We start from the raw sequence: 23,839 nt of genomic DNA, 5'->3' as shown, positions 1-23,839 counted from the left end.
CCACTTAGTGCTTGGCTGTCTGGATACGAAAGCCCTGTGGTGTCTCGCATTAACACGAGGATACAGGACCTAACGGGACTCGATGTCTCCACCGCAGAGGAGCTCCAGGTAACTGTCAGGACAGCTCTGGTGGCGGCTCTGGCCTCGTGTACAGCACTGTGCTCACTGTGCTGTCTTTGAGGTGGCCACAAAAACTCATTCAGCCCAGGGGCAACTAATTTGATGGCCAGTTTTATTCCAGACCATTAGGAGAATGAGTGGGTTTTTTAACAGGGAGGAAAAAAACAAAGTTGTCTTTGCAGAGAAAGAACTGAAACTCCTGCTGGTTGTTGAAGTAGATGCCTTGAATCCTTTTTATTTCTACTAATAGAACTTGGATTCATTGCTGCAGGGTGAAGATTTGCTGCTGCGGAAGTTTTGCTTGACTGATACTTAAGGACAGGGGGGGAGAGAAGGGCGGTCTGGATGGGCCATCAGTGTGTGCGGTGGCGCCGCAGCGCGGGAAGGGCTGACTGTACCTGCATCAAGTTAATTTTATTTTAGAAGGACTTTTATTCATTTGCTTGAGGCTTTTAAATGAACGGCTACGTCACTGTGAAAGTGTTAATACCTGGAAAGCAGGACACCTTGCAAAGTGTTCCTGGGAGAGGTCGTGCTTCTGCTGGTGATAAAAGCCCAAGCATCTGCTTGAAAATTGAGGTTATGATTACACAGAAGAGATGAAGAAAAATCAATCAGCAGAAAGGGCAGTACATCCTCTTTATTGACATAGAAATCAAAAAGTGATTTAAACTTGAATGATATTAAAATGCCATGACCTATTTTGAAGAGAATATAGCCTGTAAGGCTTCTATAGAGGGAAAATCTTTTTCTGTCCTGGGGAAGCAGCAGGTTCCTGGTGCAGAGTACCCAGTGCCGGTCTCAGATGCGCTGCTGCTCTTACAGCCAAACCTCTTGGGACTCCTCAGGAGTTTCACAAGTGTCGTGCTCAGGTTCTGTGACCCAAAGGTCATTAGATCAGACAGCAGCGGGCACTCCGAAATGGGGGAATGTTGTTACCTGTTCAGGCGGGGGCAGACAGAGGAGCTTTCCTTGGGGAAAGGAAGGTTCAGCGGTGGCTTTGCTGGGAGCTGGTGTCCAGTTGAGAATTGCGGAGGCAGGTGGAAGGGCTTAGAGCCTAAAGCTCAGCATCAGGTTCTGGCTCTACGCTGCTGAGTCTGGGTGAAATCAGAGCGACCTGTGAATAAACCCGGTAGGACTTTGCTGCATTCAGTGCAGTTTAGCAGGCAGAGACTTGTAATTTCCTACAGCTTGGTTTTTAAACTTCATCTGTCGACAGGTTGTAGATGATGGTCAAATTCTTGTCTGGACAAAATACTGCTTTACTAGATGTTGTGCTTCTCCTTTCACTGTAGGTAGCCAACTACGGAGTAGGAGGCCAGTATGAGCCTCATTTTGATTTTGGAAGGGTAAGTCCTGTTTTCTCTCTCCACCTCTTTCTTCTTCACAAGCACTATGTTTCTCTTTTTCAGGTGGCAAATTATGGAGTGGGAGGACAGTATGAACCCCACTTTGACTTTGCACGGGCAAGTAAAGAGATGGAGGAGAGATAGTCACCTGGTGAAGCCTGGGCCTCTTGGCTGTGGCACAGTTTTTATTCTTTAATGTGTATTACATTTTGTAGCTCTTCAACTTCTCTAATCCCTGGTAGTGGAGAAAGCCCTCTAAACCACCAGCTGAACTGATCAATGTTTTAGGCACTACAAGGCTTTTCTTCAAAAACAGAATTTAAAAAGAATTATTCAAAGGATATGACTGATCATTCTTAACAGAGCAAAAGTGCATTAACTTGATTGTCAATCTGAGGAAATGTTTAGAAATACTCTAGCTGGCCAGGGCACTGGCCATGTAAAGCCATTTTTGTTTCAAATCACTGACGGACACACAGCTGAACTGAATAAAAATGTGGTGTATATCTTGTTCTCCTGGCGTGTGCAGAAGGTGACGGTGGCATCAGCTGCCGTGCATCCCTGCACTGCAGGTCCCACGGCCGTGTCTGCAGCGCAGAATGTGGCTCAATACGACAAACACAGCTGCACGGGGAGAGCTTAATGCCCTCTTCTGTGAGAAAGGCAGCGTAGGAGAGTCGCAGGGCAGCTTACCGGTGTAGGCCTGTGATGCACACACAGAATTTCGGTCCCCAGAGCCCAGACACAGGTGTCTTGCATGCTGGCGAAGACGTTTTGAAGATGTAAGTGCTCTGTTACTGTAGTTTACATGCCAATTGCCAGTGCAGGCCTGAAACTGGAGAGCGCCTACCAAGGTCTTTTCATCTAACCACCCTGGTTTTTTCTTTAATTTGATTTAAATTCCCAACTTATTTCTATTCCAGCTTAAATCGCAGACTGCTGGAAATAATGCTACCGAATTCAGTTGGTTATTTATTGGGCGTCCTTGTGTGATTTAACACCTTCAGATTAACCTTACACTGTAAATCCAAGCCACCAACTATTAATCAGAATCTCTGTAAGCACATGCTCAAAAGCATTGTCAATGATTAACGGTTTTTGTTTGGAAATGCACGGGTTAATTTCTGGAGCAGTGATCGCTGAGATTTGAGCGCAGGCAAATCGGGGTCACGCATGGTGGGCTGTGAGCTGGGATAAAAGTTGGTCTCATAACCCAGCAAAATGGGGTTTTCTTCTTGTAAGCCAAGCGATAAAAGCCCGGTGGTTGCCTCGCTGGGCTCTGGGCTGGTTGGTTACCCCGGGACGAGCTCCTTCCCTCCTTCCAGCTGCAAGGAAAGAGCAACACAAGGGAGCAGAGGAGCAGGGACCAACCTTCCTGCTCAGCTCAGAGCCTGGGGCTGAGGAGCTGCCCCTGCTGTTCCTCCTCTTGGCCAAGGACAAGAGGGGCTAAGTGAGAGTAATTCCATATAATTAAGTCTGTGGCTGTGAAGTGGATTTATATACTCATTTTCAGACAGTACAGTTGTTCTTACCCATTAGTCACTTGGGCTTATGCCTTCCCTGTCCTAGAGAATTTTAAAATGCCTGGTTTATTTAAATTAATAGATACACTCATTGCATTTTTCCCCTCCTTCCAAATAGAGGGACTGAATTAATTTTCCTGCATGAGTTTGCTGCTGGCTCTGCAGCTGTATGTCATTGGCTCCTCTCAGTCATCAAAATTAAATGCTTATTAAATCTGCTTGCTTTTATTCACAGAAAGATGAGCCAGATGCTTTTAAGGAATTGGGAACAGGCAACAGAATTGCTACTTGGTTGTTTTATGTAAGTGATATATTTCTGTCATGTGCTAGTGCCAAAAATATCTATCGCTGCATATTCTATTCCGTTGAATGTTTTCACTACATTTTTTTTTTACTGAAGTGACTTGCAAACGAAGGCAGCACTAACTTAGCAACAACACATACCGGGTCTCTTCTTACCTGTAAAGTAATGGTTCTTCATGTGTTCTTAAAGAGGATTTGTTCCTCAGAGGTATCATCAGCTTAAATTATTTGCCTGTCTATTCATTTTTATATTGTGTAAGACTTCCTAGCGTGCTCATTGCATGGAACACTCAGGGACAAGGCCGGCTGCGGCACTTTGAGCACCACGGGAGGGTTTTCGTTGAAGGCTGTTAATCGTGCAGCCTTTGCTTATGAATTGGAAGGTAGAAATGAAGTTGTTAAATAATGTAATTCTATTTTAATAAAAAGTGACGCTTGCAGCTTACCTGTGCCTTTCCCCACCTTTCCAGATGAGCGACGTGTCAGCAGGGGGAGCTACTGTCTTTCCTGAAGTAGGAGCCAGTGTTTGGCCTAGAAAGGTGAGCAGGGTTTTTATCCAGTCTAAACATTTACAAAGAAGCTTTAAAATGAGTTGGTATGAGGAAGATGAGAGCAGCGGTCATGGGAGCACAGAGGTGCTTACAACTAAATGGAGCCACTGGAGCGGTATTGGTGATTCCAAGGGCCTCTGATGTTCTGTATGTTAATGCATAGTTATGTTTTGGACTTAACTGCTTCTAGTGCTTCAACTTTGCAGAACGTTACAGTGCTTCAAAACACATTTTGAAAATATTCAAATCTGTAAGTAGGTTTAGTCTTGAGGTCAGTAGGGAATTGTCCCCCCAAATGGTATGTTCCTGCTATAGTTTTTCCCTCAGAAGTGTCACAGATAAGGTCCGTCTTTCCTGGCCTTTCTAAAGCTCATTGGAGTGGAATTAAATTGGCTTAGAATTAAAAAAATAATAATAACAGACAAATATATACACACGGAATGAGCCAAAGGAGATGAATTCTTTAGGAAAACAAATGTTAGACTACAGGAAAGTTTAAAAGGAGCATCTGAAATAAAAGTAGACATACCTTGGCCTTGTTCAGTCAGTTGGTGTGAGAGCACCTGCTGCACAGGCACAACGCTGAGCGTTTCCACCGCGTTTTCCAGGGCACAGCCGTATTCTGGTACAACCTCTTCCCCAGCGGAGAAGGAGATTACAGCACGCGGCACGCGGCCTGCCCAGTGCTGGTGGGAAACAAATGGGGTAAGTGTCCCGCGCGCCGTCCCCGCTGCCCGTCCCCGCGCGCCCGGGGCTCTCTGGGGTTGGCTTCCTTCGCTTTGCTCCCTGTGCTTCACAGTGGGGGAAAAACACAGCCAGAAATGAGGTCCTACCTTATATACTTCATATCTCTCTCTGTATACTATGTTATCTATATTATATATAGTAGCATTATATATATACACACAAGTATAAAATACATTAATACTATATCTACTTTAATAGCATTTTCTATATATAATACTATAAATGGTCCTACCTTTATATACTTCATATCTCTCTATATATACTATGTTATCTATATTATATATAGTAGCATTATATATATACACACACAAGTATAAAGTACATTAATACTATATCTAATAGCATTTTCTATATATAATACTATATCTACTTTAAGTCTTTTGGTAGCTACTAGAATGTTTTTTTCCCCTCTTGTATTTATTAGACCAACTTCACATTTATCTGGGTATATTGAAATACTTTAGAAAATGAAGATAATCCTGTGCTTAACTGAAAGGTGGCCAGTAGCATAGATTTAGCTTAAACAGAAGCAGGAGTTAACCAGTTAGTGATCCAATCCATTGATGTCTTTGCAGTATCCAATAAATGGCTCCACGAGCGGGGACAGGAATTCCGAAGGCCGTGCACTTTATCAGAGTTGGAATGATGCAGACTCGTCCTTGGTCTCCTGCGACTCCAGCCTGTGTAAAATGCACACATCTCCTACAGTTTACAGTCGACTAACACTCCACTACAGGTTCAGCCTTCAGCTACACCAGTGTTTCATCTGTGGACAAAACAAACATGCTTTTAGTTCCCTTAAAATATCCCCTTAAGGTTTTATGAACAGAACATATTAAGGTCTATGAGTGTTACAGAAAAAAAAAAAGAAACACAAAAAGGACAAAATACAAATCAGGGCCCCAACTAACAGTGGTGTTGTGTGTGGTGTTCCCTTCACCATCACCCCTCTGACGGCACGGAAAGAGTGTTGGCTCCGCGTGCTCCCGGCCACGCTGCTCCGCCCAGGGCAGGTGGTGCAACGGGAGGGCGCCCGAATTAAACCCCGTCCTGCTCCTCCATTCCCAGACATTCAACTCCTTGCTTTTCTCCAGTGCCCAACCACTGCTGTTGAGAACTGTGGGTACGGTTTGTGTTTCTTTGGGGAACGGGTTATTATTGTGTTTTTAGCCTGTTTTTCCACTTTCACAAAAGCCCTGATTTTTAAACTCGTCTCCTCAGCCTCTGTGGTCAGTTTGGCTCTTAACGTCGAAGACGTGAGCCAGCGGTTCCACACGCACAGCCGAGCTGCTCCCGCAGTGCTGTGTCAGCCACAACAATTCCTGCCCGCCTTCCCACCACATTTTGTTCTTTAATGTTTGTCCACATAAACAAATGCTGCTTTTATTCTGTCTTAGTAGCAAACTCCTACATCTGTTCCTTGGGCAGCGGGGATGGGAACATTACCTTCTTCATTAATCAAAGTAATTGTGCCTTAGGACACTGGAATTTCAAATTGGTTATGAGGTAATACATAGTCCTCACAGACCGCTCTCCACCCTTGTCCTCCCAGTTCTCAAGGTTTTTGTGAGAAACAGATGGCCTATTTATAATCCTCAGTCTTTTTTAGATGCTTTTGATTTTGCAAAGGTTCTTTTGTGCTGCGCAGGCCGAGCGCAGGCCGCAGCGGTGACATGGTTTTACCCACAGAGCCAGAGAAGGTGCCCGCTCTGGACGGTTTGGTGTCGCTCACCTTGCGCGGCTGCGCCTCGTGCCGCCTCCTCTCTCCTTTGCTGCCGCTGGCCCTCGAATCGGTGGGAAGGGGCCTCGTCCAGAGGCTCTGGTGCTGCTCACCTCGCTGCTGCCCTTCCCACCAGCCGTTCTGATTCACACCGCCCACGCAGAGCCAGCGGTGCTGCATGGGAGGAACTCGGTGACTTTCAGGGACCGTAGTTGGTGACGAGTCATCCTCACGCTGACGTGAAGTTGAAGCCTCTGAGGGAGATGCGACTGTGGCTGCTGTAGCTGTTGACCTTTGTCCTGCTCGTCCCCAGCACAGAAGAGCTCGGCAGGGTGGGGAGAGGCCGCAGGGAGGTTTCGCTTTCCGGAGCCGGTTCTCTGCAACAGCAAAAATGGCCAAAATATTCCACTAGCACGAGGACAAGAATCAGAGTGAGCTGTGCCAGACCCTACCTAAACCAGTCTGATTTTCTGGATGATGATGGTTTTACTGATTCAGGGGTCAGGCCTGAAGTCTTTACCAAGGAAAAACTTCCAATTGTAGTTAATTGGATTTTCTGCCTCAATAAAACCTTGAAAATTGAGCCAAAAGGTAACAGAAAACAACTCTTAACATGTTAGAAATACCTCTGGAACACTGAGAATGCAGTTTAAGGTACTATAGGTTGAGAAACTGCAAACTTTCAGAAGACACTTTAAAATCTTTGCTGGAAAACGCATTGTTAAATTTCTACTGAGCCTGTTAGCAATGGGACCTGCCTACCTGTTCACCCTGAGCCCTGCACCTTCTCGCGTTTTACCTGTGCTTTTGGCAGATGTGAAACACAGCCCAGCCATTGCTTACGGAAACAAATAAAAACAAAACCCAGAAAGAGCTCCACCTCCTGTCTGTACTGCTCATTCATTCCCAACCGCTGCCACGCTAGAGCAGTATCTGATGTAGACAGAATTGGCAAAGAAAAGGCAATCAGAGCTTATTTTTGATCACTAAATTGTAATAATTACAAAAACCCCATAGTGTTTCTACTGACCTGAGTTTTCTCCCCTTCACGCGGTGCCGTTCAACTCCATTCCTAGCCATGGTTTTCTCTTTCCCATCTGTTTTACTTTCTAAGCTCCAGAAGTAACTGTGGCTGCAGGTCTGTCCGGCCGCTTCCTGCAAGTACAAGAACACGCTGAGCAATGTGGTGTTAGGAGTCTTTGGGGCATTAATTTTTCTCTCAGTAGCTCCAGGGCATCTGTAAATGCTTTTAGAAGAGCTGATCCTGCATAGTTAACAAGCGTAATTCTTTTTATCAACGTGTTGCCACCATGAGCACATTTAGAAAACAGCATCTGGTTGTACTGTTGCAGAAAAGCTGCTTTTTTTCCCCCTCAAGTGAGCAGAGGACTGACGACACATTAAAATAATTGAAAGCTTAAAACTGTAAAATTTGAATACTGAATAAAAAGTATTAATGACTGCTTAGGTACTGCTGTAGTGGAAAAAAACACTACGGTCTTTATATGTCAAATGAAGAAAGGAATGGTCGCAGCAATGAGAAATCGCAGTTCTATTAAGCAATGGAGGGTTGTTTTGTTCAACCAACAGCAAAAGGTGAATGACACACTTGGGAGATGCTGGGGAAGTTTGCTCAGCAGTTCCCTCCCCTCAGCTGCCAGTCCCCCCAGAGTTAAACAGCATTTTAACAACAGTCTCTAAGAGGCATCACTCGGCCAGTAAAAATGGGTTAGTGCAGGACTTTTTAAAGCACCGAACTACTCAATGATGTGCAAGTCTTGGGGGAAGAAAAATAGTTTGTCTTTTAACAGTGGAATATTTCACTCAGTTTAAAAAATAATAATAAGAATCCCTCAAAACTTAAGCTCAAGTCTGCTGAGGCGCATCGGATCAAAACGTTCAGATTACTAGAAGAGAAGGGGTAAGCTTAATTTTTTACCTGCAGACACACCTGCATTTCTCAAAGGGCTTTTGGATCAAGAGCGGGGCTCCTGTGTGAATCTAGTTCTGTATTAAAGGTGATTGACAAACATCTGGCTCACAGTGACTGACAACTGAGAAACTACCTTACTATTAAGGACTTTTGTAATAAAAATTTTAATGTAAAAAAAAAAAAAAAAAAAAAGGGCTTAAAATAAAAGCCACTGCCATTAGCAGTGAAAAATCCTCCACATTAAACTCTCTTCCTATGTGGCTGTTGTAAATCCGATCTCAGGCTGAGATTTTTATCACCATATGTGTTTCCTGGAAACCAAGCTCATTTGTTTCACTCCATCATCTAGGCGGGCAGGTGCAGAAGATGCTCATACCACAAATCGCTATTAAACACGTTCTCAGACCCAAACTTGGCATCTCAGTTGGAAACACACCATGCTAATGAACCGCGGAGCGGTGGGCAGATGATCCCGGGCTGGAAGCACATTGTGCTCAAAAACTGGCGAAAGGAGCTGACGTGCTGGGAGGGAGGAGGGCGGCTCAGTCCTTGTCTGCCCAACGTGCTGATTTATGGCAGTGGCTGGTGTGGGGTTTAACAGTGACATGGGAACTGCACGAGCTTCTCACTTGAAACTCAAAACACACAGCAAAGGGGCAGCTGCTGAGAGACCCTTCTCCAGGGATAACAAATCCATTCATTTCCTAAAGCCAAGAGGTCATAGTTCTAGGGAGGGGAAGAATGATCAGAGCATCCTACAACAGACACCCCCAGCGCAACAGGAGACGGCACTTACCTGTAGGAAGGGCCGGTTGATGGCTTCCACAATCAAGTTTCTGCGGTTCATAGGCTACGGCTGTTCCTCTGCTTCACTCCACTGCTTCACTCCGTCAGAACAGTGGAGCTCGTACTTCATTTGTGGGCATCGGGAACCTGCAAAAAAGCACAGCATGGGCTGGTCAGAAGCCTTGATCCCTTTGCCTGTGGGATGGAGCCTTGCGCTGCTGATACAGCACTTGGCTTGCGGCTGGGGAGCTGCCCACCTTCCACACGCAGCTCATGCGCTTGCAGATTTGGCAGCCACAGCAGAGGAAATAAGGCTAAAGTGTACCAGCGTTTTTTTAATTTTGGAAATGTGAATCGATTTCATCCCAGGCTACCCCACTCATGCTGCTGCACTGCTGCCGTGTCGCGCTCGGCAAGCTGGGCCAGCACCAGAACACAAGCAGAACAAGAGGACGGGCTTACTCCAACCCTCTGAGCTTTTTGGGGTGTTTCCTCGCCCCAGGCGGGTAATGGCTGAAGAGGGGCTGCCCCTTTTGGGTAGATGTGGCCATTGAGCTGGTATTACCAAGCCAGGAGCACAGGGGCTTCATGGGACGAGATGCAGGACCAGAGCAAGAACTCAGGTGCAGCTCCCTGAAGGTCCTGAACCACCCACCCGCCTTCCTCCAGCCGCTGGACTGCCTGAGAGGGACTCGGGCATTTCATCATCCAGCTACATTTCCTGTCCCAATAACCAGTGACTCACCTGGCTCCCAAACCAGGCTTGGAACCAACTGCAGATTACCCACTAACCTTAACTACAAGTGCCTATTGTCCCCACTTTAGGCTGAGCTTAAACTTAGTCAGCTCTGCCTCTGTTTGACAGGAGCTGCCAACAGTCTGGCAGTGTCGCTGGGACTGACTGACGCATTGCAGCCCAAGGGCTGCTCTAAATTTAAGCATTACGGAGTCAGAAATGAATGCACAGAGTCAGGAGCTGCTCACCCCGAGGTCAAGATGAGGTTCAGAAACACCAGTCATCAGAGTTCACTGTCGTGGCAAACAACATCTGCGTCTCTCAAAGCTTAAAAGAGAGAAAGATTGGCACAGGGAGCGGGTATCTGCAACTGTGGTGGGGCAGGCAAGCTGCAGGTACCCGCTGTGCACACCCGCTTCACCGAGCCCTCACTTCTGCAGCTGTTGAGCAGCAATTCCCCGAGATAACTGTGTGTGGGGGGAGGTTTTGTGTAGTGTTTGTTAGTTTTACTCAATCCTCCATTTTTCCTGGTCTTCAGGTTGTGAAGTTTGGGTGCAACCAAGCTGCCTGCAGCTGGACTGAAAATGTATCCGGAGACGAGTGTGGGGAGGGATGGAAAGAAGCAGGACTAAGGAAAGAGGGTGGCGCATCCCCAGGGCAGGGAAAAGGGGCTGCCACATTTTGGGAGAGCACCTAAAGATTGCTTTTTCATTCACAAACTTTTGCTTTGACACAACAAGTGATGAACTTGCAGGGAAGTTTCCAGCTCCTCTTTCCCCAGGCTCTGCGCTTTGCCAGATGCTCCCCCCGCTCTTTTCCACTTTCCTAACCATTGTCATTCCGACTGATTTGCACACAGTCCCCTGCAGGCTGCTTGTCCCGCCTGGCGCAGCACGGACAACTCATGCAACAGGCATTTCGCACCCTCTGCAGTCCCGCCAGCATTTTTTCCGTCTGTCCATGTTCAGCAGCACATGGATGAGCCACCAGGGACTATGGGATGACGAAGAAAAGCCGTGTTCTGGAATTGCCTCCAGAGCAACCCTAAAAGGCTCCGCATAAAAGCGCGGCACGAAGTACAGCCACCCAGGGGCTTTACGCTGTGTTTCCAAGCTATTTCTGAATAGCTATTTTGCTCTTTTTTTTTTTTTTACATTAACAGCTGCCAGGCCGTTTCTGAGGGTGGAGAGCACTAGGGCCACAAACCAGCACATCGTACAGGGCAGTGATTCAGCCAACAGAGACACAGCACGGGACTGTTGAACCCACATTTCCCTTTACTGGGACTCCTTGACAACAAATTCAAGGGACCCCCATGACTGGCAGGCCCAAGCTCTCCAGCCCTGCCCTGCAAAGTGCTTTTGCAGTGGAGCCCTCGCTTCATGAGCGTCCCCACTGCTCTGTGCCCGCGATGACACCCTGTTCCACAAAGCCTCACCAGAGGCACGGACTTGCTGGTTCCCAGGCTCGGGAGAATGTACCATTCAGTAGCAACCTGGCACCTCTAGCTCAAACCAAAACATCACCATAATTTCTCACCAGGCACTGCAGCGCTCCACCTCTTTGTCTGCAGCTTAGACACTGCCAACCTCCCTTCCTGATGCTGTCTGCCTCTGTCTTTGGGTTTATCTCCCAAAAAACAGCGCTTGTTTTAGGTTCCCTTGGGGATGTCCTGCACGCTGTAACTCAGCTTAGCGTCCTCCTGTGGGCTGGGGCAGCAGTGCGCAGCTCCGGCTAGGGAACAGTGTTCAGAGAGGCACCACACAGGCATCCGCTGTGGCTGTGCAACCAAATCACCTCCGCCTGCCGACATGAGCAGCCCCCACGCCCCCTTTGAGGGGCGCTGAGCACGAACGTCGTCAGTGGTGGGCACCAGAACAGATGTAACACAAAGGCAGCAGCTCGCCCCGGCTCATTTGCTTCTCCTCCCCGCTTCTTTGACTCACCTGTTGGAGAAGCCGAGACCCAGCTGTGGTCCCTCCTCCTCTCCCCACGTCTGGAGCCCAGGACGCAGGGCCATATACAGCAAAGCGCAGGCATTCGGGCACTGCAGGGCTCTGGAGTTCCAGAGGTACCAACGCAGCAGGGCTGAGTCTCCTGCAAAACAATAAAACGTCAGAATTTGCACTTACGTTTGCTATGTATTTGAAAGACCCACTGCCTGTCTCCCCTTTGTCCCTGGAGAGTCTCTGCTCAACAGCCTGGCCAGTCAAACAGAAATGGCTGCTGAAGTTGGCCACTGGAATCCACGGACATCAGTCCATCTGCTCTTTCAGAGGGTCAGTGTTGTGCTGCAGCACATCCAAAAAGCTTTCCAAGAGCAGCCAGAGCCTTCCCATACCGTTTCCCTTCTCTATTCTTGATCGGTGGATTGCGTTGTCTTTTGCTGTTGGTGTTTGTTCGTTTTTTTGTTGTCACACAACAGTTGTAACAACCAGCCATCTAACATCAGCCTTCGGGACTCCCATCATAGGCCAATATTAATCTAGATCATTGATCCTCTAACTGGAGGGGACGCAACAAGGGTTTGCCCCAAATGCTGTGTTTCTAGACCCAGACTTGCAGCAGCAACACCCACGATGCCCACCAGCACCCTCAAGCCAGAGCAGGACAGGGTGCTCTCTGCCACCGGTTTCTGTCCCGGGCACATCCCTGCCAGGCAGCCTGTTCTGGGGGTGTCAGCCCTGGGGTCCTGCAGGTTTTGTGAGGAGCGATGCCCCACAGCACCCAGGCTGGGTGGATGTCTCATCCCACCCCATTACCTCCCTAGGGAAAAGGCAAGGGGTGCTCCTTATCCTCAGGCTGTTCATGATCCATTACTCCCATTACCTGAGCAGCAGAAATTCTGGACAAGGAGATACTCTTGATCTCCCAGCAGGCTGGGGAGGGAGAGGGGCAGCCTGTGTGGTGCCGGTGGGGCAGGCGGAGCGTCCCTGTGTCCACCCCAGGGACCAGTCCCCTTTGGGGAGGCTGAAGCCCCAGTGTGGCAGGGGCTGAGCCCGTTCCAGCGGGATTGTGCAAACACAAACCCCGGTGTTACTCTGCGAGGTGAACTTGGTCCAGATCTCCGCTGTGCACTTTGCACTCTGGTTGTGGTGACCTCATGCTGGGTCCCTCAGCAGTGTTTAAAGTCCAGGGGAGACGGGAGCTCACCTGCCTGCTCCGCACAACGGCTCGGTCCCACTCCTCCCTGCCTGCACGGGGGCTCTGCGGCCTGGATCTGGACTGCAGCATGCAGCTGCTTTTCAAGGCAGCCGTTCTGTGCCTGACACTGGGCTTGAGGCAATGCGCCGAGGAAACGACACAGGAGAACACGGTCCACCGAGCTCCCCAAGCAGAGTCATCCTATTCAGACTGGGGCATCGAGACCATCCGGGACAGCTTTGAAACAGTCAACAGCTACTTCGACTCCTTCTTGGAGCTGCTTGGGGGAAAAAATGGCGTTTGTCAGTACAGATGTCGATATGGTAAGTGAACTTCACTCCTGCTGCCACCCCTCTCCTCACCCTTTCCCCTCTTTCCCTCTCGTGTGGAAACTCACAGCACTTTCCTTCCCCAAGACCACAACCAGCTCCTATCTGTGACCTGACCAAAAAGTCACACAACTCCTCTGCTAGTGCCAGCACAGGCACACTGAACCCTCCTATTTCTCTCTCAGACTGATCTTGAAGCCAATGCTCTGTATGCAAGGGGACAAAAGGAGAGGACAGGGTTTTACAGGAAGGGCACAGAGGTGATCGGGCTGCCCGGAGCCCTGCAGAGGAGGAGGAGGGTGGGCAGCGAGGCCCTGGAGGGGAGAACAGATTTGCAGGCCCTGCAAATCTGACTCAGAGGGGGTTGTGTCACCAGCAGCCCTAATCTCAGCAACCTTCGGAGTGTCATTATTCAGCAGTTGGCTAACAGCATGGGCCAGAAGAGGGGAGATAACAGCAAGGTACACGAGACCGGCGGTCACCACAGAGGAACCTTTAGTACTCAAGGCAGAACAAGGCAGCTGCCACTTGCCTCGGACTTCAGAGTGGTCTTACTAAAAAAGAAGGGTTTGGTTTGTTCTGGGAGCAGGACAAAGGGGATGACATCTCAGGGGGAGCGGGCAGGGCAGGGGACTGGGTGTGCAGAGCTCTGGGGGGTGCTGGGCAGGCAGAGGCACCAGCAGCACCAGCCACCAGCAGGATTCCTGCTGAAACAACCTGTTTGGGAACAGCAAGGAGGTTTCCTACAGACTGTGTCCTCTCCCCAGCCTCCCACAACTGTCACCTCAGCCTGCCCAGCCACAACTGCCAGTCCGCCCTTTTCCCACCACCTTCATCCCACGTCCCTAGTGACAGCCTGGGCAAGATGCTGATGAGCAGGGAGGTGATTTCAACCCCTCTCCTTCCTCTTCACAGACACAGACTCCATGCTTTGGAGAGATCCCCCGACTCAGGTGCAGTCTGCACACATCACATTTCCTCCCAAACACGGGCTGCACACTGTGCCTCTCCAGCCTGTGCAGGCCTGTCTGTAAATGCTCCCCGAGAGACGCAGCCGGGGGGAAGAGGCATCTCCCACCCCTACCCGGCCAGCAGTGAGGGTGTCGGGGGCAGCAGATGCTGCAGGGCTGGGACCCCAGCTCCCTGTCAGGGCAAGAGGGCAGGTGGGCCACGCTTAGCCAAAGTGGGGCCACAAGGAGAGTTTTAAATCAGCCTTAAAGTTGTTTAGTTTGTTTTGGTTTGTTTCTAAACGATGTTTATACATCTGTCCTCCCGCTCCTGCCAGCTCTGCTCCCCAGGCCCCACGCTAACAGCAAACAGGGAGCAGCAGGCCAGGCTGATATTCAGAGCTCGTTTCAGGGAGCCTGAGGACTCACCAAGTCCTGGAGAAGTCGTCGCTCTTGGGCACATCCCGAGGCCGGGACTCTCCCTGATCCTGCGCTCTGGGCAGGGGGAAAAGCATCTCCATGGAGCGGTGCAAATGCTTGCCTGCTCCCTGAGAGCATCCTGCATCTTATGGAAGAAATGTTTTACCTAGAATGGAAAACAAACAAGCACGTCGTTAGCCCTGTTCTCATCTTCTGCTGAACAACTCATTAATCACTGGCTGGAGGAGCAAACTATTGAAAAGCTGCCCACCTGCCTCCAGGAGTCTTTCTGGACCCTTCTAGGACCGTTTGTTCATGCTGGTCTCTAGCACAGACACTGCAAACTGCAAGTGGAGGGGACGCAGCGATGATCCCAAACCAGTGAGACCCAGTCTGTGCTCAGAACAACAAACACAAACCATCTTCATCATCTTCCTGCTGAATCAGGGGCCAATTGCTTTTTCCCCAGGCACAAAGCAAAAATTATGCCTTTTACTCCCTTTCATTTCAGGCAAGAGACACCGATAATAGCTTATTTTACCACGCTAAAGGTCAGGGCTCACCTGTGATTGCCACATCCATCTTCAGTCGAGCACGTAGCACTTGGCTGTTCTGGCTCTAGGACTCTCCTCTTGGTTTTTCAGCAGCTAGTGAGGTCTGAAAACAACCAACTTGATGGATTACTCCCTTAAATCAGGACGTTAGGGTGACACTCGCATTTGCTGGCAAATATCTCCTTCTCCTCACAAAATCTCTCTGGGCGTCTTTGTCGGGGGGAAACAGCCTCAACTGGAAGTAAATCCCTCAATAGCTTCCTTCAGCTGTCTGGCCAGGCAGGACTTCAAGGTTTTACCCAACATTTGGTCCTGGGGGGGGCTTACGATGAGGAGGAACATCCAGGCTGTGGGAAAAGAGCCTTTAAAGTCAGGCTCTCCACACAGTGCTAGAAGGCTGTGGTATGTGCAGCAAGGTCTGCTCAAAGCCTGCGGTGCAGAAGTAACAATGGACCACTCAAACCAGCAAAGAGCCCCAAGATCATCTATTCGCCCACAAATACATTCACTTCCCGCTGCCAGTGTACCAGTACCGCAGTGCCTGAGACCTCCTGCATCGCCAGCAGCTGTTCCAGCCAGCTGGCCGATTTCCAGTCTCTTGGCACAGCTACAACAGCCTGGAGATATTAAAATGCATTAGGGAAACGTGCTTCCCATTAGAAACTCAACTTCGCTCTCCTCTAAGGCTGTGCCAACAAGGCAGTGCCCTGAAATAGTTCTTCTTCCCAAGAACAGGCTTCCTCAGCGATGCTTCTATGCACCAGCATCACTCTCAGCGTGCTGCTGGGCAGGGCCCGCTGTGCTGGCAGCTGTCTTTGGTGTCCCCCGGCCATGCCCTGCAGCAAGCAGACAGACCGCAACAGGCCCCTGCTGAAACGCCGCTAGAAAACAGCCAGGGTGACCCCCCAAGTCCCTTTGCTGTCGCAGACCTGTCTGTAATGAGGAGCAAGGAATGAATGATGCCGAGAGCACGGAGTGGAGGCTCATGGAGAGTCAGGAACGCCGATTATTTCTGCTTTGCTTTTGTTTTCCTGTTAGCTAGAAAACAAGATGTAGGAGAGAGGTTAACTTTGGTGTCTCAGACTTTATCTGCTGAGAAAGAGTTCACAGAGGGGCACTTTACAAATGATTAAGCTTTGTTTTTCAGAGAGGAGGGGGCAGGTTTCCTGCAAGGGCTCATCTTGAAGGCAGTTCAATGTTTTGTTGGTCATCACAATTCTCATGTCAGATTTTTGTTTCCTCAGGACAACTTTCTAAGACATTATAATAGCTGTCACTTCAGCTTACCAGTTTTCTCTGGAAACTCAGCTATCTCCATATCCCCAGGCAGTCTCACTTCTACTGTGACTTGCCACCTTATCCCATTAATTGACAATATGCTGCACGAACTTAAGTTATTGTCAATATTACAAGCAAGTCATTAAAACTTGACCCCATCCTGCAAAATCCACCTTGGATTTTGAACTTTCCTCTGCCTCATCCCTCAGTTCAGGGACATTTAAATTCTGAGTCCCAATGCTCATCCCCTTCCAAAAGAACAACTAGACTGTACACTGCACCCAGACCTGGGTGCTCATCGTATCGCATGTGAGCCTTGGGTTATATAGATTCAGCCCATATATAGACATAATTCCTTCTCTCAATAGCATAACCATGAAAACAGCGTAATGTGCAGCGTGTTGTGAACTCAGAACTTACCTTGCATCAGTGTAACCCAACGGACTTGAGTTATGTTTCAGTGTGAAGATAATCCTATAACGATGGCGTGCTGTGACCAACTGATTTGTGCCCTTTGTCTACCTGCTCCAAATAACAATGCTTTCTGCACTAAAATATGACATCTGGAGCATGAAGCAGATCTGACCTATTCAAAAGGGGCCAAGAAAGGTAGGAACATAGTAGTAACTGCTGTACTGAGAAACCCCTTCCCACAGAAATGCCATCACCTGGTGGTAACATCAACTAGAGGCTTTATCTTGGCTTGCAGACAGCTAAATCCTTGGTGCACAATGCATTTCTGTAGGCTTGAAGAAAATTGGCTATTAGCATCTCACAGCTGGACAGGATTTCAGTTTGTTGTTGATTTCTTGCAAATCTGTTGTTTAAACAAAACCTCTCCGGCAATTTTTCAATTTAGAAGGTGCTGGGAACATTCCGACGTCAGAGCTTTTGAGGTGTTTGCCTGTGAGGGCTTCTCAAAAACACAGCAGATCTGTGGTTATATTACCCACTGGTACTTTAGGTACCTTGACAGAAAAAAGTGTACTGAAAAATTAACAGTGCTGACAAGAAAACAGTGGAAGTGTTTTTAAGAACCCAACCCTGCTTGAAGGGCTAAATTAGATCTATTTTTATGTCTATATAAATTCTCTAGCAGTGCTCAGGGAAGCAGAAACTTAACCCTAGAGGTGATGGACTTAGAGAAGGCTCAACTCACACATTTTTTTTTGTTGGAACATTCACACGGCTTACAAAGTTTCCCCAGAGCAGAGTTCAAATGTCTTGTTTTAACACCTCGTTTTGCATCCGCGATCTCCCTTTTGTAAACCCAGCTGGGACAGAAACAGAACCAGCACTGAACACAAATCGAGGGGCAGTAGAGAGAAAGCTGACTCCACACCAGGCTGGTCTCCACGACTTCTCCGGTGGAGAATCCTCTTCCACCTTTAAACAAGCTCCTTGCATAGCTGAGTAAAGTGAAAGAAATTGCTGCTGAAGGACTGATCATCTGCTGGACTCTTTCTACACTGGATAATTATTCACAAAGGAAATTCTTGCTCCTCTGTGCCTAAGAAGCACACCTGGGGAGAGCAGAGAAAAAGGGACAGAAATTATTTTAAAATGTGGCAGTGCATCACCACCTGCACAAAATGGACCAAGACGACCTCCTGCTCCGAGCAACGTCAGACATGCACGGTCTAGCACCATTTTGCAGAGATCCATAGCTCACCAACGCTCTGAGAATGAAATGAGGATAGAAAGAAATGCCCTTGCTAAGCTAGTGGGTTAGCTAGTGGTTTCTTGGAGGAGTTTAAAACCCAGCCAAGGTGATGCCAGTTGTGCAGAGCTCTCAGGAAGCACGTGAAAAAGCTCCTAGGAGATTCGGGAGGTCCGAGACACTAACTCCAGCACGAAGGGCTACTCAGCCACACACTCCAATGCTGCGGAGAGGGATTTGCCCATTTTTAAGAGCTGGGGAGAGTCTCGGACCTAGGGACTGAACTCAGACCATTTGAAACATTTGAGAAGCGCTGGGGACCCAATTTACGCACAACCCAGTGCTCCAGTAGCCATGCCAGAGGAGATCCAAGCTAAGCCAGGCTGCTGAGCCTCGCCAGGAGCGAGCTGAGCACATCCTCAGCCAGCTCTAGCACCTTTCCCTCACTCCTTGCATCTCCTGGAGGAGAATGAAGTGTTTGGAGATGCAGGCCAAAGGGGAGCTGCCTGTCACTCCTTGCTTTTTGGTGCTACTCTGGGGAAGATCGGCTTTCCTAACATTTTTCCTTTCTTTCTCAGGGAAGGCCCCGATGCCGCGACCTCACTACAAACCCCAAGAACCCAACGGCTGTAGCTCCTATTTTCTGGGGCTCAAGGTACCTGAAAGTGTATGTACTGCCACGGCCACCATTCCCAAATGATGCAATTCTCTAACCACAGCAACCACCTCATAATATTGGGGAGGGAAAAGGCTACACAGTGACCGTGTGATGGCTTCTCTTTGCAGCTGAAGCCAGAGCTCTGGAAAAGCCAGGAAATATCACTTAAGAAAAGGGGGTACCTGGCCAAGCAGAGCACCATGTGCAGAAATGTATTTGATCAAGGCCTTGAGCCATCCCGTGCCCTTGTGATAGAACAGGGAGCACGTTCAACACTGGGCAGCTCAATCACAGAGCATGATGTGCAAACAGCAATACTTGAATGCATTCTCCATACCTGGCCCTTCATCCCCTCCCACGCCTTTTGCCTTTGCCAAGCACTGAAATAAACCTGTGGGGTTTATTACTGCACCCACTTGTTATTTTAAAAGCAATTAATATCAGAATTACCAGGAAAAGCACTCCCATGAGGCTCTACGAGCAAGAACTATTTAGCTCATGCATTACTGCTGCCCATGAGGCCTGCAGCAATTAGGCTCTGAAAAACCCTCTCTTTACAGCCCATTTTTCATGTTAGAGTAGTTCCTGAAACTACATTTCATTACAAACCTTGTGAGCATTTCTGTGGTCCCTCCTCCTTATGCAGGCGGTCATGAGCGCTGAGTGCAATGAAGAAACAATTCGTCTCCTAAATACCACATGAGAAATGCCAAAAAGAGGAAGAATTTACAATAAACCAATGAGTCCAGTCTGTCCGGTCGACAGGCTTTGTGCCCCGTCTCCCCCATAGCAGCTCTAAGCAAGCAGAACTCCCCTGCCCGAGCTGTATTTGTGCTTGGCCTTGCAAGTGCATCTGTGAGAAATTAGGCATTAATAACACTTATAGCAGATTTATTAGGCCAAAAAGTGGGAGTTGTCAGGTTGGGGAAAAAGGAGGAAAGAGAAAAGGGGCCTTTGCCACTGCTGGCAAGGGCAGGGTGCTCTCCAGTGAGCTCTGCCAAATGAGAACCAGCAAATGGTCATGAAGAGCCTGTTCCCCATCTCCCTACCAGAGGTGACACACAGAAGAGAAGCGAATGTGGTCTGTCCTGCATTAATGTCACCACTTTCTTTACATGGTGAGGGAAAAGCATGTTTTCTCTCCTCCTGCCCCAGCTGTTAGGGGTAGCTTCTGGAAAAGAAGCCAGCTGGGCTCTGCAAAACCTCACCCAGTCGCAGCTGTTTGAGTCTGAGGCCAGGAGGCAGCCATGGGACACTTCTTTTCTCTCCCCAGCTAGATTTGGGCATCCCTGCCATGACCAAGTGCTGTAACCAGCTGGATATTTGTTACGACACCTGCGGGGCCAACAAATACCGCTGCGACGCCAAGTTCCGCTGGTGCCTCCACTCCATCTGCTCCGACCTCAAGCGCAGCCTCGGGTTTGTCTCCAAGGTGGAAGGTAGGCCTCCCGGCGCGCGGCCCCTGCGGAGGGAACAGGGAGCTGAGGGAGGGCAGGGAGCCCTTTTCTTGCCAAAAGAAACGTAAGTCTGCAGTAGGGAGCAGTGCATCTGTCCTGTGCTTGTCACAGATGAGTCAGAGCTGAGTGAGAACACATGGTTCTGAGATCTGCACACACACACTTCTGTCCCAAGACCGGACACCTAGAATTATTTACATTTGGAAAACATTACAAAACACATGTGGAAAGAAGAAAAAAGAACCACCAAAAAAAAACCCCTGGAAGCAATCCCTTCAACCTTTGGATGCCTGCTCTGAGAGTTCAAACACTTTCACAGAAGGTCAAAAAAACCTTCCAGAGCCAGTAAGCCACACGCTGAAACCTGTACATGGCCAAGGGCCAGCAAAGTGGGAGAGCCAAGGACAGGGGCTGTCTGGGAGCTGGTTCACAGGTAAGAGATGATGGCAGCAGGGACACACCACAGCATGGGTGGTGGCTGAGCCGCTCTGGGAAGGTCTGGATTGCTCAGCAGCCCCTGTGCTGACAAAGATCTAGTGACATGTCAGCCGTTCAAGAGCCACCCTGGTTTTGCCTAAGTTTAAAAGCCTCAGTCTGCAAGTTTGAGAAGAGCTTTTTGGTAAAGGCTGCATTGGGTAACCTCTGTGAAAGAGTGTCCAGGCCACCAAGACAAAATAAAGATGTGGACTGAGATACAAGTGCTACAGGCCAAGTACAGCCAGTCTTTTTTGGTCATCCTTATCCACAGGTCCACACTCCTTGGCTGAGCCAAGCCACCTCTGGCTACAGTCAAGTAGGACTAGATTCCTCCAGCATCTCTTGGTTGCCTCAGGAAGCACAAGGGTTGCTAACATGAACCAACATCTGAGCCATCCTCTCCTTCCCTTGCTCTGCCCCCTCTTGCCTTGTGCTCTATACCTGCTGCTCCCTGTCCTCAGGGCTGCTCCGAGCAGCTCCTGTCACACAGTTCTCCACCACCATCCCAGCTCTTCTCTGGGATTCTTTCCCCTGACTCAGCAGGAGTTCAGAGACAGCAGGCAGGGGAAGAGCAGCTGCACTCCCTTCACGTGGGCACAAACATCCCAGCTGCAGCACAGCCAGTTAACCAAAGCCTCAGTTTTCCCACTGAAACGCTGCCACCTCTCCAGCTGAGCAGACTACCAAAGCAGCAGGAGCAGAGCGAGTTGCTCAGAGAGGCCAAGACGAGAGGAGACAGTCCCAAAGACCTTCCCAAATCTATTACGCATAGAGCAGTTGATATTAGTGCCAGTGAGTAAGCTCTAAAAGACCTAGCCTTAGCTCATTTTTTAATGACAAGCATTTTGGGCTTACTTTTGGGGAAGAGAAGGGGCTAGTAGTAAGGCAGGCCATATCAACAGCTCCACTGTTGCAGCTGCAGGAGGATTTTTCATGCTGTCTGGCAGCTGGCATTGTACCTCCCAAAAAGCAGGAAAGCTTGGTTACTAGTGGCTATAGGCAACGGAGGGGAGAAGGAGCCAGGAAAGACAGTATCATGGAGGTCTGCTGGGACACCTGCTTGGTAAACGGTGCTATTTGCCGTGCCCCACGTGATCCGTCAATGAGAAAAGCCTGAGAGAGGCCAGAAAGGAGAGGGGCTAGGGAGAGGGAAGTTGGTGCCAGATTGGTGCCACCCCAGGGAGAAAAGAGCCCTCAGTTCAGCAGAAGGGAACCTCTGGATTTAGAAAAACTGCAATGCCCGTGCTTCCAACTGCAAATACCACACAAGTCAGTGCAGGGCTCAGGCTAGAGGGCTTCCAGCCAGCCCTCAGACATCCCCAAGTGCCTGCTACTCACCTCCCTGATCTTTTCCTCCGCTGCAGCTTGCGAATCTATCGCAGACACCGTGTTCAACGCCGTCTGGACCCTCGGCTGCCGGCCCTTCATGAACAGCCAAAGGAGCGCCTGCATTTGCAACGAGGAAGAGCGAGATGAATTGTGAGGAAGAGCAGACACCCGGACTGCACGAGCCTGCTGCCAAGCGTCCCCTCTCTGACACTGCACCTCAGCACGGCCATTTCTCTCAGGCCTCGCACGGCACGGGGGACTCAGGCCAAGCAATGCACATCAACTACAGCTTTTGGGCAGAGGGGAGCGAAAGGGGAGACGGCCTGTGGCTATAAGAGCAGTGTGCCTGCTGTCCACTACAGATGCAGTTCAACGGCCCTACCCCTTTCCAAGTCCATCGGCCCGAATGATCCGATGCCAATTTTCTCTACAGCCTGATCAGGAGAGAGAGACAAGATGTAGTGATGGTTGTAAACAAGGGGCTTCACTTGTTTATTTGCCTTAGACACACATGTATTAGCTCCCCCAGCCCCTTAACTCCTTAATTTGCAGTGCAAGGCATTAGGTTTCTGCAACCCCTGAAAATCCCAGTGCATGGACACATTATTTACATTTTTCTACCACTGGTGACAGACTGAAGAAGAGGGGTAATTTACTTTGAGTATATTGCTCACACCCATCCCTGGCGTTCTCCAGCCTATCATTATACACCCTGAGACAACTGCTCATTCAAACACCTGTTGGATCCCCAAAACGATTTAAAACATCCAGGGTTTCGGTAAGCATGAGAAGGACTTGAAGTGTGCTTGATACAGGCGCAACTCCTCGAATCTGGGCAGAAGGGAACCAAAGCCCATCGTGCCTGAGATGCGAAATGCCAGCACTCTCCCATAGTCTCAGGAGACAAAACCACTTTTCTTTGGCAGCACCATCCAGACCTATTGAATTACTTTCCTCCTATATCATTTAACAAAGGATCCCTTTTTATACAAAATGGCTGGGTATCCCCCTCCAGCTTTTGCACAAGAGAAACAGGAGGCTCGTGGTTGCTTTGGATGAGATATGTAAAATCCTGGTGGCTTATCTGTCAGGCGGGGCAGGACTTAGATGGTACCTCTGTGGGACAGAGATGCTGCCAGCTGAGGAGTCATCGCAGTCTGAGACGAGCATCCTTTCCAAAACGCAGTTAATACTTCTATCTGCTACGGGGAGCTTTTATCGCATGCAAAATTAGGGTTTAAAGTGGTCTATGGAATTTCATCTCCATAGAACGTTTGCAGACAGCTCTCATTTGCGTTTCTTGTTGAAAGGAAGTTGCTGCTGGGTGCGCGTGTGATGCCACATAAATACTTCAGCGTCTTCTGCAAACATAGTTATGGTTATGTTCTTCCATCTGCCACAGGAAAGCTGAGGCTACAGAAGGGTGATTTCACAAGAATGGAAAGAGTTCATCTTAGTTATTTTTCTCCTGGTTTGTGTTTAAATGTATGCACGGAGCTATAAATTATTCAAGCCCCGTTCTTGCCAGTCATCTTTGCTCTACAGTGAGCAGCAATGAGACATTCATCTGGCCCCAAACAGCCTGAAACACCAAGACCCCACCGGTATTAAGACCAGGAAAACGTAAGTGACCACATGATGGGTACTGGGCTATTTTCTATTAAGGAGGACCTTAATTTACACTGATCAGACACAACGACGTCCTTTCCTCGCCGTGCTAATTCACTGGAGAGTGAATACCGCATTGCCAGGTTCACTGCAGTGTGTGTCAATCAGAGCATGAGGCTGCACAATCTGATCACCCGTCTAAGAAACACG

General features: G+C 48.9%; 3 protein-coding genes and 1 long non-coding RNA gene across 12 annotated transcripts in view; 2 read left to right on the top strand and 2 right to left on the bottom strand.

Annotated features, from left to right (window-relative positions):
* The window catches only part of P4HA1 (prolyl 4-hydroxylase subunit alpha 1), a 32,008-nt gene extending 24,816 nt beyond the window's left edge, over positions 1 to 7,192 (top strand). For 2 of the 5 annotated variants that reach the window (XM_082052373.1, XM_082052374.1), the window contains exons 10-15: positions 9 to 108; positions 1,533 to 1,586; positions 3,228 to 3,293; positions 3,766 to 3,834; positions 4,455 to 4,551; positions 5,169 to 7,192. In XM_082052373.1, the coding sequence (XP_081908499.1) occupies positions 9 to 108; positions 1,533 to 1,586; positions 3,228 to 3,293; positions 3,766 to 3,834; positions 4,455 to 4,551; positions 5,169 to 5,239 (457 nt within the window). In that variant the 3' untranslated portion in view covers positions 5,240 to 7,192. Of the gene's footprint in view, positions 1 to 8; positions 109 to 1,415; positions 1,587 to 3,227; positions 3,294 to 3,765; positions 3,835 to 4,454; positions 4,552 to 5,168 lie in introns of all 5 variants that reach the window. The other 3 variants (XM_082052371.1, XM_082052372.1, XM_082052370.1) reach the window with 2 other exon arrangements.
* On the bottom strand, positions 6,543 to 13,061 carry LOC309439611 (uncharacterized protein; the record flags this gene model as incomplete). 2 transcript variants are annotated; one of them, XM_082052377.1, is made up of 6 exons in its annotated part: positions 12,922 to 13,061; positions 11,715 to 11,865; positions 10,017 to 10,095; positions 9,043 to 9,179; positions 7,344 to 7,468; positions 6,543 to 6,690 (listed from the first exon to the last, which is right to left on the bottom strand). In XM_082052377.1, exons 4-6 carry the CDS (start codon positions 9,091 to 9,093, stop codon positions 6,543 to 6,545), a joined length of 324 nt encoding a protein of 107 aa, XP_081908503.1. In that variant the 5' UTR covers positions 9,094 to 9,179; positions 10,017 to 10,095; positions 11,715 to 11,865; positions 12,922 to 13,061. The 2 variants fall into 2 exon arrangements, with proteins under 2 accessions (XP_081908503.1, XP_081908502.1); XM_082052376.1 differs by lacking the exon at positions 10,017 to 10,095.
* On the top strand, positions 12,889 to 22,175 carry PLA2G12B (phospholipase A2 group XIIB; the record flags this gene model as incomplete). Its single annotated transcript, XM_082052375.1, has 4 exons — positions 12,889 to 13,235; positions 18,679 to 18,755; positions 20,032 to 20,197; positions 22,057 to 22,175. Exons 1-4 carry the CDS (start codon positions 13,001 to 13,003, stop codon positions 22,173 to 22,175), a joined length of 597 nt encoding a protein of 198 aa, XP_081908501.1. The 5' UTR covers positions 12,889 to 13,000.
* LOC309439613 lies at positions 13,057 to 20,217 on the bottom strand. 4 transcript variants are annotated; one of them, XR_014184046.1, is made up of 8 exons: positions 20,094 to 20,217; positions 19,368 to 19,446; positions 16,861 to 17,963; positions 16,092 to 16,200; positions 15,172 to 15,265; positions 14,880 to 15,001; positions 14,618 to 14,774; positions 13,057 to 13,192 (listed from the first exon to the last, which is right to left on the bottom strand). It is a non-coding gene; the product is annotated as an uncharacterized lncRNA (long non-coding RNA). The 4 variants fall into 4 exon arrangements; XR_014184044.1 differs by having other exon boundaries at positions 15,172 to 16,200; XR_014184047.1 differs by having other exon boundaries at positions 13,077 to 13,189; positions 15,172 to 16,200.
* Positions 22,176 to 23,839: the final 1,664 nt, after the last annotated feature.

Source organism: Streptopelia decaocto, assembly GCF_964273445.1.
Source record: "Streptopelia decaocto genome assembly, chromosome: 5".
NCBI lineage: Eukaryota > Metazoa > Chordata > Aves > Columbiformes > Columbidae > Streptopelia > Streptopelia decaocto.
Note: the sequence above shows the minus strand (reverse complement) of the source record. Positions and strands in the feature narration are given on the sequence as shown.